This window comes from Dicentrarchus labrax, unplaced genomic scaffold (genome assembly GCF_905237075.1).
Source record: "Dicentrarchus labrax unplaced genomic scaffold, dlabrax2021, whole genome shotgun sequence".
Taxonomy (NCBI): Eukaryota; Metazoa; Chordata; class Actinopteri; family Moronidae; genus Dicentrarchus; species Dicentrarchus labrax.
Window position 1 is genome coordinate 34,459,388 of NW_026136721.1, and position 14,236 is coordinate 34,473,623.

Here is a 14,236-nt window from a genome sequence, read left to right on the forward strand (position 1 = left end):
AACATAGAGCAGTAACACACAGTGCGTGCTTGGGTCCACTATTTATACAACCTTATTGTTCATCAGTGTGGATGCTCATATCTTTATCATTCTATTTGTTGTTCTTGGTGTGGAAGGTCTTTTACAGTCTGCTCTTGTATGTTTGGGCAATTTTTCAAAGGGAAGAAGAAGAGTATTTCTTTATTTGTTTCATGCAGTACTGGTAAGAGACCACTGCCGAGTCATAAACACTGAACCATGAACTGTTATAGAGCTGGGGTGTGTTTCATGGCAAGAGATAGTAACTAACATTCAGTACATTTAAATACTCTGTATCTTCTTTCCTATGTTCCACCCATACTAATAATTATTGAGCTGACATCTAAACATGCCATATATCGGAGAATCACAAAATTAATTTTGTCCTTCAGAACTATGTTTTGAATTGGATATGTTGTAGTTTGTCTCTTACAGACTGGACACTCAGGAACTGCTACCTCTGTCCACCATTTCTGAAGACAGGCTTTCCAGTAACTGTGGCTGCATGGTAGGATGACAGGATCGTTAAAGAGTCAGTGGCAGACTGGACAGTAGAAATTATGCTCTGACCGACAAGCCATGTAGAGATCCATTCTCTTAAAGAGAAGCTACAAATTTTGTGGATTTCTAAAATTAATCAGAAAAATCCCTCACGCTTCCACTCCTCAAAAAGGTTTTCTGAAAAAGTCTTAAATGCACTAGTTGCAGTATTTCAGTGTTCCAAGTATATACACTGCTTCCTTCTGTAGCTGTTCTGTCTGTTGGCATCCTTTTTATAGGGACTAAAGAGATTATTTCCTTGTTTGTTTCATGCAGTTCTGGTAAGAGATCATTGCCGAGCCATAAACACTGAACCATGAACTGTCATAGAGCTTGGGTGTGTTTCATGGCAAGAGATGAACTGGAGGCTAATAATGCACGCACACTTTGGACGGTTAACAGATTTTACTTAACGTCTGCAACAGCACTCATACACACATAGAATATCGCAGGTAGCAGCACATGTCAACAGGGCGGGGTACACCTCTAAACGTCCCTGGGGGTACCTGGGTTAATTAATAAAGGGTCCGGGGTGCAGTACCCTTATAACACAGTGACACAGTCCCAGTCTGTAACACTTCTCTGCCTTTAAGTGAAAACATAATGTAAAGAAATACAACTGTGCAATTCAGGTCCCCTTTGTAAACTCATGTAAACTCATGTAACTAAAATGTTTTCTGTCCTAACTTACAGAAATGTGTCTTTGACAATCCCCTAAATGCTTTGTGCTTTAAGACTTAAATTTAATTTTCTTAGATCTCCTCTGTCCCACTGTGGGACCAACAGTTCCTGTAGCAGGTTGTGTACTCCCAGCCAAGTTTGGGGTACAGACAGGCTGGGCAACCTGTACAGCCTCACTTTGCACAGACAGTCCATCAGTTTGCTGTTGTGCTACTGGCACCTCAAAATCAGCCGCAGAGCTGTCCACACTGTCCTTGTGTGTAACACTCTGAGGCCTCTCCCCTCCAGCCCCACGGAGAGCATGCAGGTGATCCTGGTGCCTGCCGATCTGCCGTCTGTCCCACAAGTCCACCATGAAGTACGTCTGTGTGGAGCAGATCCAGATGAGATTTGGGCTTCCTCCCCATTAACATTTCTGCTGGGGATATGCCTGTGGTTGTGTGGGGAGTGATCCGATATTGAAACAAGAAGTGGGAAAGCTTAGTTTCCAGTGTATGTCCTGACATCTTTCGTAGACCATCTTTCAGGGTCTCAACAGCTCGTTCTGCTAAGCCATTGGAGGATGGATGATAGGGAGCCGTGCGGATATGTCGGATACCATTTTTCTCCATGAACTCCTGAAACAACTCACTGGTGAAAGTGGGACTGTTGTCTGTCACAACAGTATCTGGCAACCTGTGAGTATCAAAGATGATCCTGAGCTTTTCCGTGGTGACTGAGGCAGTAATGTTTGACATGATGTGTGCATCAAGCGACTTAGAATGTGCATCTATCAGCTCTAGGAACAGGTGACCAATAAATGGACCAGCAAAATCCAGGTGGAGCCTCGACCACGGATGACCGGGCCACTCCCATGGGTGGAGCGGGGCAGGTGCTGGCATCTTTTGGTTACTTTGACATTGTGCACATGCCTTTACCTTTTCTTCTAGAGCACTGTCCATCCCTGGCCACCACACAAATGACCTGGCAAGGCTCTTCATTATTGTAAGTGTCTGCACTTACGATAGCCGTGGCTGGACGCATTGTGTTTTCAGGTTGTCTGTCCCATTCTTGTGAACACAATATCTCAGAAACCAATCGAGGGAATTAAACTTGGCACAAATGTCCACTTTTTTTGGTGGCCAACGGTCAAGGTCATGATTTATGAATGAATCTAGTGAATATGTACAGACAGGTCAGATGAGAAAGGGGTCCATGTTGGAGGTGTGGAGAACAGCCGGCAGATCTTTTCCATATATTCTAGAGCTGCCTGGCCGTTCGGTCATACTGGAGGTAATACGAGAAATAAACATCTTTAGGGATTGTCTTTGCTCTACAATCAATTTGGGCAATATTGCAGCTCATTTACTAGTGCAAGAAAAATATCTACTAAAAATACTATTAGCAGCTAGCAAGAAAGCTATGACACAGAAATGGTTACACACTGAGCCTCCAACAAACAACAAATCCCTGACTGGATAGATATTGTGACAACTGTTCAAAGTATGGAGAGAATTACTTTTACTTACTTACTATAAATGGGTTGATAAATTCTTGCAATACTGGGGAAAATGGATTGTGTTTGTGGCCCCACGAGATGATTACTGAGCCATTACTGTATGAATGGACATGTATTCTGAGCTATACTCGACTATGTTCTGCCAATATTCCTTCAAAGTCTTCCACACGTATATTATATGATTCTGGACAGACATGGATGTAAACTGCGACTGGTTGACGAAGGTATACAACTGCTGTGCGATAAATCTAGTGTTCAGTGAACTTTCTGATCAGTGGTTTGGCTGATTACGCCTATGTTTCCTTGTAGGGTTCAAGGCTTGGGGATTATACACAGATTTTTACAGTTGACCATTAAAAAAATTGTCTCATGACCAGTGTCTTAATCAGTACCTAATCTTGTGACTGTACACCAATCAAGTTTATGTAACTGAATAAAAAAATAATGCCAAAAAGGGCATGTCTGCTTTATCTTACTTTATAGAAATCCTCACCCTAATCAGAAATACTTTATCAATCCCTGGGGGGGAAAACTCTCTAAACTTTGTCTAAACCTAATTCTGACTTTTACCCTAAAACCATTAATCGCAGAGTTCATGGTTTGATTCCCGGATCCTCCTGTCTGCACGTCCCAGTGTCCTTGAGCAAGACACTGAAACCCAAATTTCTCCTTGATGTTCCTTTCGTGGTCGTGTTACAGTGAGTGAGTGTGAATGCTTTTCTCCTCAAATGTCCTCCCAATTCCATCAACTGGTCCTCACAATTCCATCAACTGGTCCTCACAAATAAAGAAGTACATATGAAAATGTACACATAGCAAGTGTTAAGAAAAGTGTGAAATCAGTGTTGTGTGCATTCTTATCGGATGAAATATCGTTTTGATTCGATATTGATACTCCTTATCAGAATCGTATTTTGTATTTCTTACAATATGTCTCTCTCTCCTTTGCTCTTTCTCTCTCCAGTTTACTCCGATGAGGCTCGTCCACCCGCATTAAGAACCCTGTAGGTCTCTCTCCCGGTCTCTCACCATGAGCATCGTAGCTCTCTCACCCGTGGCCCCTGAACCTACGTCCCCGATGATCACCTCCATCACTCCCGTCACCCCGACCCTCGACCCCGACGCCTGCACGTCCTCTGTTGCTGTCACCACCGCTCCTCTCAGCCTGGACTCGGAGCATCAGTCCCAGGACGGGGCTTCCTCACCTGGCCCTGGCCCCAGCCAAGGTGACCTCACTGGGGGAGGATCTCACCTGGGTCGAGACCCCTCCCGGAGGTAACAAATCATCCAATAATGACGACAACTTATAGTTCTGTGTTTTTCAGTTAAGATAGATAGATAGATATATAGATAGATAGATAGAATACTTTATTTATCCCCGAAGAGAAATTATAGTGTTATAGCAGCTGATTCAGACTATAATTAATCAAATAGTCTAAGACAGTGGTTAGGTTTAATCTATTTTACGTGCAATATGTGTTGTTTCAGGTCAAAGAAACCTCCGCCCCTCCACACTGGAGCCGACTGGAAGGTCGTCCTCCACCTACCGGAGATCGAGACATGGCTGAGAGCGACCAGTGACAGAGTCACACAGCTCACACACTCTGTGGGACAAGACAGCATCAATAGACACGTGGACGTCCACCTGGTGCAGCTCAAGGTAAAACATGGACACTTCCTGGTTGATAATAGAGCTGGTTGTTACTTCTGCTCATTAAACTAGTGCATCTAAATCTAAACTCGAACAATGTTGAACAGATAGAGTTGATAGAAAGTCACTGTTGGCTCAGTAGCATTTTTCAGTGATTCTGAGGACTGTGCTGTGGATGAAATGGACTCAAAGAAAGCAAACCATCACCTACGAGCTTGTCTGTTGATGTTTGGCTTGAGTTTTACGTTGTTTTAATTTTGGTTGAAGTGTGTTGAGGCAGGTGAAACACTGGAACCTTTGTGTGTAATGCAGAGTGTGCTCTGGCTCTCCCTGCTGTCTTCATAATTGGGATTTTATTTTAAATCCAAATCCTGGACACCTCTCTGTGCAAATACTGATTGATTATCCTGTACCACAGCTGCTGACATTATTGAACTGGACCCTGTTTGAGTAACCTTCAGAGCTTATTATTACTTATTATTTAAGAGCTTCAGTTGACAAAAGAGCCCAAGATTTGGATCTTTTTAAATCTCCAAATACCTGAAAAAGATACCATGGAAGGGTGAGCTCCGAGTCGAAGCTTCTCAACGTTCTTCGGGATCTAAAGAGGACCTTAATCAACTGGATTAGAGTTCAGAATAAAAGCAGCAGAGCCAGCAGGTTGACTCTGGCCGTGTTGCTTACATACATGCAGACTTGTATTGATAGGCAGTTTCTTGTTGAATTCATGAATACTGAACATCAGTCGACCCAACTGTCTGACCTAAGACAGCAAATTACCCATAATGCCCTTCATCTCTCCACGGCCTTGGTGTTACATAACAACTGGCTTCCACAGGTCACGCAGTTGACCGTTCAGTTATTTATGTAACTCCAGTCAGTGTGCAGACCCAGAGCAGTCGACGTTCATCCTTCATCATCAAACTTCACTCCTCCTCTTCATCTCGAGTGGATTTTATAGAATAAATGAGGAGTTTCCTCTCTGGTTTGTCGCAGTCTGGTTCTTATTTGATTCTCTCCTGTGAAGAATTTAAAGTGTCCCTTGTTCCAGTTATTCACCATTAACTAAGGATGCACAGTATGGATTTTAAATTACGTTCTTCTAACGGCCGATATCATCGACATCCACGGCAAAAACAAGCCAATATATTCTTCTTCAATATTCTCCAATTCTTCAATATAATCACATTTATTTTCTTGTATTGAGCAAAAACATCTGCCAGTAGGGTAAACCAACAACAACAAAGTCTTTCTCTTTTAACATGCTTTGACTTTCATAGAACATAAAGCCTATCAATCGTTTAACTTAGGAATTCAAAATAAATTATTATCATCGACCGATAATTTATTGGCTGTAATTTAATTTGCTTGCTAATAATATAAATTTCCCATTATTGGCTGATGATTTAACTGCCCCGATAATTATTGTGCATCCGTATCATTAATACCTCTTTGACTGACATATTACAGTTTGGACAGGTTGAAACTGATACTAATGTGGATCATTACTATTTCATCAATTATTAATTTATTTACAGTGTTTGCACAACAATATCTGAGTCTATTAACCTCTGAAATTTGACTTAAATTTCCTTTAGTGTATTTAAAATTTAGAATAATGGTCTTCTTGTTCCAGCGTTAGTTCACTAAAACACAACAGTTCTTATTTTCAGGATGATTTTATTCATTTATTCATCCATTCACTGATTCATTCATAAAGGGTGTTTTAATCTCTTCATGTAGTCGACATGGAGGATCTCTTATTGATGAGTGTGTATTTTTAACTACAGTGACTCAGATGTTTCCTCTTCATCAGGCTGCTGCTGCTGCTGCACGCAGTCTTTCTCTACCCTGTCGGTATTTCTCCTCTCCTTCTCTTTTTTGTTTTTTTTTCTTCTCTCTCTGCTGTTTTTAGCTCTCCTGTCTTCTCTGCACCACTTTGCTCAGTGTGTGTGTGTGTGTGTGTGTGTGTGTGTGTGTATGTGTATGTTTGTGTGTGTGCTCACTGTCTAAATAAAACATGGCAGCAGCAGTCGTGTATTCAGTAACAGCTCCAGACACTCAGACCAGGAGTCACGCTGATGCTCAACACACTGGTGGGAAAGTGAGGAAGGTTTTTGTCTTTGCCTGCAGCCATGTTGCCTTTTTTTTCCCCACAGAGTTTCTTATGAAATCAGAAACCTCACCTGTGCTCCAACTGGAGGAACCAGTATTTACTGTCCCCGCTCTGTCGGGGCGGAGTTTACGGTCCTGAATGTTGCCGACTGATCAAACACAAATTTCAGGCTGCGACAACTTACTTCTACTGTATCTCTGGTCCTCACAAAGATAGACGGCACAGAACACACACACACACACACACACACACACACACACACACACACACACACACAGCATCAGCTTCTGTTTGTTTTCAGGGTTTTATGTAAGTGTGTGTGCATGATCTGTGTGTGTGTAGTAGTAGTCATGGGATGTGCTGGATCACTGCCTGGCTCTGGGAAGTGACTGGGTCAGACAGTGTGTGTGTGTGTGTGTGTGTGTGTGTGTGTGTGTGTGTGTGTGTGTGTGTGTGTGTGTGTGTGTGCATTAGACAGGGTTACAACAGCAGCATTGTATTGTGGGTGACTGATGTCATTCTGACTGTGTGTGTGTGTGTCCATGTGTGTATTTATCAGCCACTGATTGTCCCTTTACAATGGTTTAAGTTACTTAAGTCACCTGGCAGCGCCCTCTGGTGGCGAGAGCGTGTCAGAAAAGGTTATACAAAAAAGTAAATAGTAAAAATGACTATTTTTAATATTTAATATTTAACATTTGTATACAAATGTGTTTTTATTTTCAGGATAATCACCACCAAATCACAGAACATTTATAAATGATCCATATTCTTTACTTCTTGAGGCTGAGTTTACACAGTAAATAAATCAAACTCAACTCAACTTTTGTTATATAGCCCCATTCATACAAACATGCAACCCAAAGTGTAACCCAAAAACAACAAGAAAACAACAATAAATAGGTTAAAAATGAATACAGTAGAAACAGTAAAATTAAACACCAAAAAAAAACAAAAGAAAGACAAAAGTAGATTGAGAAAAATAAAATAAACACCAGGGAGAAAAACAACGATTAAAACCTAAAAAGGCTGTAAAATGACTCCAAATTAAAGAGATAAGACTTTTATTTCCTTTTAATGAGTGCAGGGATGTTCAACTGTACAAACTCTGGTTTAACTCTCAGTATGAACTGTAAAAGCTGCATTAAGTCATTTCTTTCCACCGCTGATATAATATTGGATCCCTTAGACATTTAAATGACGTGAAACTTTATCCATCAATCAGCCTCTGCCAGTGTTCTTCTATCTGTCAGATTCTGAGATTTGGCAGCTTGTCAGAGCGTCAGCAGACAAAGCAAGGACAGATAAAAGCTTCCAATCAAAGCTGGAAGACACAAACAGAAACAGATGTGACACCTCCTGTTCACGCTGCTTCTGTTCAGACACCTCTGTCGGCTCGTGTTGGTGTCAGATCGGAGCCGCAGCCTCACACAGCTCCATCCCAGTCAGTCAGTGAGCAGCAGCTCTCTGTGAATGACACACTGACACACACACACACCGTCATTTCTGATTCTCTGTATCCATTACAGGAAAGGTAAGTGTGTTAAAAATGTTATGGAAAGTTGAAAATATGCAGAAAAAGTAATACAACTTTATTTACAACAATATATTTATTTAAAGTTGTAACAGCTTGAAATACAGCATTTTACATTTATATAAAATATAATAGAACACTATAAGATTACTGCATTCACTAAAAACAGAGAAAGATATTTAAAAAGCACAAAAAAAAAAACAAGAACTTTACAAATTGAATCTAGACACAAAATGGTTTAAGCAGGACGCCGTCCATTACTTCCTGACAGTGGACACCTCGTCGGGCACTGTCCCTTACATACAGTATATGATATTTTGGCTTTAATATATACATTAAAGAATAAAACTTTAAGTTTGTTCCACAATGAAGCAGTGTATCTTAAATTTGGATCCCATTCTTTCTGTTATTGACTCGTTTTCCTGTTGGCACTCTTATAACTGACTCTGTATTGGGTTGACATATTGCACATTAAACATTACAGTTTGTTGAACGACACAACCATTTTTCATTGTCATTCGTTTTGGTGTTCTTTTCGTTTTATTTCTTTTTTTCTGTGTATAATGAAGATGGAAAGGTGGATCCTGTCTGAGCAGCTTCCTCATTCTCTGGCTGACAGCTCCATCTGGTGGCCAATCGTGTGTATTACAAGAAAGTGGAGAAATATTTGGTCAGAAAGTTTGAAGGTGTGGGGAATCATTCTATAAAGAATAGTCCTTTAAACACACTTGACCAGTGTTTTATTTGGATGTTTGGAAGTGCACATATACAGTAGATGATTTAATAATGTGTGTATGTGGCATTAGAATAGTGTTATAATAATGTACTCTAGCTGAAGGAATGCAGAAAGAAATGTCCGAGCATTAACAGGATTAAAAAGTTGTTAGTAGTAGCTGTTGTGCCCAGTTTACAGCACAGGTGTCCACATATCTTTACTGTGGAGGATACTGGCTGTTGATTGGCTGACAGCCTGAAACTACAATCAAAAGAGAACAAACACTTTCTTATCTCACTCTCTGAAAGAAGTCAGTTTATTTCTGAAAGTGTTGAACTGTTCTTTTGTCATGATGACGTTTGGCATCATGGCTGTTGTCGTGTTGGTTTTTTGGAACCAGAAGTGACTATATTTGGACGAGAGTGGGGAGCTGGGGAGGATATGTGGATTTTGTTTATTTGTTGTATTCCAGATAAACAGATAAACACAAACATTTAAGGAGAGAAATAGTCAACGCAGTAACAGAATCCAGAGACTACAAACAGCTCATAAATCAAGTGAGATCTCGGCTCATTTCTCCATAAATCTCAATACTCTCAGGCTTCTTTTTGCAACCGCTGGAGTCGCCCCCTGCTGGTCATTAGAAAGAATGCAGGTTTAAGTCTAAACTGAAGCTTTGTGTTGTCGTTAAAGGCTGCAGACCAGCTTCTAAGTGATTCTGCTTCATAATAAAGTCTCACATCATCAGCAGCTTTAGATAATGAGCTCCTTCAGGCCCATCGGACCTGGATTGACCCTCACAGCTGCACAGAGACCTCTGACTGGACGTTATCTCGACACGGAGCATCCAGGTCAAAGCGGCAGCCAAGCTTTATTCAACTTCATCGCGGGCGTGGCGGGCAGCTGGCGTCATGCTCGGTGACAGAGCGAGAGGTGGAAGCGGACAGATCGGCAGACTTCTGTTTGAAATTGGATTCACGCCTCCGGTGATCTCTCTCCTTTCTTCATCCCGTCCTCGCTGCTCTTTTCTGACTTTGTTTCTTTCTTTTATCCTCTCCTTCTTTTCTTCTCTCTGTGACTCTTTCTTCCTCTGTCTGTCATATTTATAATGCGTTTGCCTGCAGGGCATTTTCCCATAACCTGACCTTGCCATGGAGCGACTGTTGGACATGATTATAGTGATGCAACCACTGTTTCTGTGTGTGTGTGTGTGTGTGTGTGTGTGTGTGTGTGTGTGTGTGTGTTGGTATGCCAGCCTCTCAGCCATTCTTAGTATCCGGCTGCAGGCGGTGTGTAACAGCTGCATGGAGAATTTCCTGGGCTGCTCTGAGAGGGAGAGGCTGCTGATGTGAACACACTGAACATTTACACACATGCAGACGTATGTGCACACACACACACACACACACACACACACACACACACACACACACACACACACTCAATCACATGTTTGATCAGTAGACACACATGTAGCAGTGATTCAGGCAGTGTTAGTACAGCGACTTTATAATGTCATCCAAAAAGGAAGCACAAAAAGGCACTGGGGATTTTCATGAAAACTGTAAAAATATACATAAATTGTACATTGTTATGGATGTAGCTCACTTCATTTGTCTGTTTATAATGTTTGTGCCTAGGGCTAATTGCTGTGGACATTTTAGAGTCGACTGATATGAGATTTTTGAGGTCAATGCTGAAATGGATTATGCAGGGGAAAATTCCCAGATTGCTGATATGAACGAAAAATAAACAAGAGTGTTGATTCTTCCCCGATGTGACTGCGCAGAAGTACTCTGAAGAGTTCTTTCTTTAACAAATAACTTCATTTAAGTTATATTTTCTTTAACATGTTAAATAATGAACATATACAGTGTCACTGTATATGCTGCTAAGAGTTGCTTCTTCTCTCTGAATCTGTGCTGTTTGCCTCAGTATTGAAAATCACAGCGCCCTCAGCTGGATGAAGTTTGCAATATATTACCACAAGCATTTTTCTTCTGCATTGGCCCCGATGAGCAAGTGTCTTTAGAAAGCCCAGTAATTGTGATGTGGCCGATAGACACGGTCAAAAAAGGGTGATTGATGAGGTGGAGGACAATAATAATACACACACACACACACACACACACACACACACACACACACACACACACACACACACACACACACACACACACACACACACACACACACACACACACACACAGAAATGACAGCAATAAGAAATGAGATCAAAAGCAATATCTGAGGTAGATAGAAACAACCAAAAACACACCAACAATCAGAGATACTATTAAAAAGAGATTAAAAACATAATTCATAGCAGTGTGTGCTGAAATGACAATATATATATATATAAGAAAATAAAATGAATTACAAGGATACAATAGATATATTGTACAAATTCACATAAACTCCTGATTATAAGTATTAGTTTTTAGAAAGGAGTTAGAAGATGAAACAGATTCAGCTTATAGAGAAAGAGCAGTCACCTTTAGTCTTAGGATTTAGGATTGTGGAACCACTAAAAAGGTCTTTCTGAGGATCGGTTGCGTTCTCTCCACGTCCTGATAAATGCATCATATTGAAGTTTTATTGTGAGTGAGCTGATTTTGAAATGCTGTTAAATAAGTTGCTATGTCTCGACCTCTGGCAGAGAGTAATACCTGACTGCTTTGTAAATATCAGCTTTCTTCAAGAGGGGAATCAGCCAGCTCTCGACACAACTGTTACATTATTAGTGTTCTAATAAATCTTTAGTTTACTTCCACTAAAAGTTCTCCTGTTCTTTTTGTCTGACAGTAAATATTTTCCTCAGAATGAATTACAGCGTCTTCTGATTTGTGCCATCGGGCCAACTGATTCCCCTCCAGATCCAACCTTATGAATCACAATGTAAAGACAGTTTGTTAACATCGTGCAGCTTTGCAACATGATCCGATTTTCCACAGTAAATGTGATCGGTGTGTCCCTGATTCAAACCCATGGAGCTTTATTTAAAAGCAGTCCAGAAGCAGCCTGCTGTCTCCCAGCTGTCCTCATATTTCTGTCTACTGATGTCACCGCCGCCGATACGCCAGGAATTCTGGGAACGGCTCTGAACATGGAGGGACAGATATTCATGTAAACGAGAGGAGGGGGGAAGGAAGGAAGGACGGATGGAGGAGGAAAGGAAAGTAGGAAGAGAGGGTTCACTAAGTTCAGCTGACCTTGTCAACTCGCTCACAGACTGAGAGCATTTCCAAAACCTTAGACTGGCACGAACTGTGATTAACATTCAGTGCAAACAGTGTCAAGCAAAAGTTTCATATCTCAGAACAGTGAAAAATAAATATGACAGGGCTTTCACACATGTTGCACATTTAATTATGAGGCCTGTAGACAGCTAACTTCTCTCTCTCTCTGAACTCTTCTGAACTTCACTGACTTCACCTAACCAAGACCACACCAGTGAGGATGTGGCATTAGAATGGTTTATTGCATTTAATGGATAAAGGTGAACAGAGATAATAAACTGCAGGCGGGATGAAGGGGTATGGGGAGGAAGGGTGAGGGATGAAGGGATGGGGGGGGACCTGTGTGGGCGTTGAGACTCAGAGTCGGGTGGAGCTGTCTCTCCTATGCTCTTGTGGTCCCTGTATTTGAACAACGAGTTTGAGGCGTGGTCTTTCTTCCTGAAGCTATTTATAAAACTTCATTTAGGAGTCTTAGAACTGACGGCCCCTTTATTTTTTAGTTAGCAGCCACTTTTGGAACTAAGAGCTCCAACTTTAAGGTTTTTTATTTGGGTTGAAGTTTAGTCCCGTGCCAGATCCCGCTCTCCGTGAACAGAATAACACAGCTGAACTTAGCGAGGAAGCGTCTCTCTGTTTTCAGGCTTTGGCTCTGTATTTGACATTTATTATTATTTTAATGATGAAACACATTTTCTTTCCAGGAAATAGCTTTAACCTTCACTTCTCGCGCCTCTCTATGTCCTTCCCCCTCCTCACTGCTGTCACAATTGGCAGCTGTTGCATTGCAGATGAAGACTGTGTGTGTGTGTGTGTGTGTGTGTGTGTGTGTGTGTGTGTGTGTGTGTGAGACAGAGAGTTGGTGCTCTGTGGGTTTCTCTGTGTGAAAGGAAAAAGCACATAGACAGTGAGAACCTGTGTAGATTGGAGTAATAAAGTATACCACTCAAGAACAAATATGTGTGTTTACAGTACAACTTCATTGTCTTTAGATGAACTGTGGTTGTCAGTATTCAGCCAGGAAACACTGGAGACAAGGTTGAAAGTCTTCAGTTCATGTCAGTGTTTTAACATAATTGTCTGGAACTTCATCATCCACGATGAAACCAAGTTGCTTTTCATAGAAGAAGAAGAAGATGTTGTCACGATGACGCACCAGTAAAAAACAGGATCAAATCCCAGTTTTAGGCCCTTTCCGGCTTCAAACTGATAACATTGCTGGCTTCATCTATTTGTGAAAGTGATGACAGACAGAGCTGCTGTTTACAGCTTCATTCAGACATGACCGGACATTTACAGAAAGACAGAATAACAGGACATTAAAGCTGGAGTGCCGGACTTTCACATATAAATGAACATCGGTTGCATTCAAGAGCTTGGCTGACTGCTTGATATATTCAGTTTAAATCTGGGAGAACTGTTATTGATGCGTTTTACATAAACAGCAATGTCGGCAGCAGTGTGTCCGGGGGGGTTGTCCGGGGGGGCTTGGGGTGGCACTGAAACCTGATTAGCCACCCAAAGTGCCACCACATGATCCTTCCCTCTTCCACTCTGCTTGGGCTTCATTTTAAAGTGAAGATACTGCTAGCATGTTGGGAAGGGGGCTAAAAGCTGAAGGCTAAAGTTAGACAAAATTTTGGAGATGGAAAAACTGGCACAGGGATCCCTTGACCTCTGACCTCAGGATGAGAACCCACAAGTCTCTCCTTTATGCTAATCCCATACAGTTTTTGCAAATTGAGAATGACTGGAATGCTGAGACACATACTTCATACCACCCCTGCATAAGTCAGTGCCCCACTTATGTCACCCCCAGTCAAAAAAGTCGGGACACGCCCCTGAATGTTGGCGTTTTAAACCAAAAAGGGCGACTCTACTCACCAGCAGAGGAAGCCCAGACGTCCTGTGAGTGATTCACCTTGTGCTGCTGAACCTTTACATGAATGACATAACAGCATTCACTCTGACCCAGTTAGATTTCTGTTACAGTGACAGACCAACATGTAAATCACACCTGATTACTAGTTAACAGTCAGTGTAAAATAAGCTATGGATGTGTGTGTTTGTGTTCCTGGGAGAGGGAAAGTACGTGTGTGTGTGTGTGTGTGTGTGTGTGTGTGTGTGTGTGTGTGTGTGTTTTAAGTGGTAAGAATGACACCCAGCTACAGTGTGTCTGGTGTGTGTTCAGAGGGGTGGGTTAGGTTGTTCCTAAAATAACCTCCCCAACTGTTGTCACCCCTCCTC

The 14,236-nt window shown here is 41.6% G+C and overlaps 1 protein-coding gene across 4 annotated transcripts in view; it reads left to right on the forward strand.

The window, feature by feature from the left end:
* akap6 (A kinase (PRKA) anchor protein 6) overlaps nt 1–14,236 on the forward strand; it is a 200,152-nt gene that overhangs the window by 25,016 nt on the left and 160,900 nt on the right. For all 4 annotated transcript variants that reach the window (XM_051383743.1, XM_051383746.1, XM_051383745.1 and 1 more), the window contains exons 2-3: nt 3,702–4,012; nt 4,226–4,397. In XM_051383743.1, the coding sequence (XP_051239703.1) occupies nt 3,768–4,012; nt 4,226–4,397 (417 nt within the window). In that variant the 5' untranslated portion in view covers nt 3,702–3,767. The remainder of the gene's footprint in view (nt 1–3,701; nt 4,013–4,225; nt 4,398–14,236) is intronic.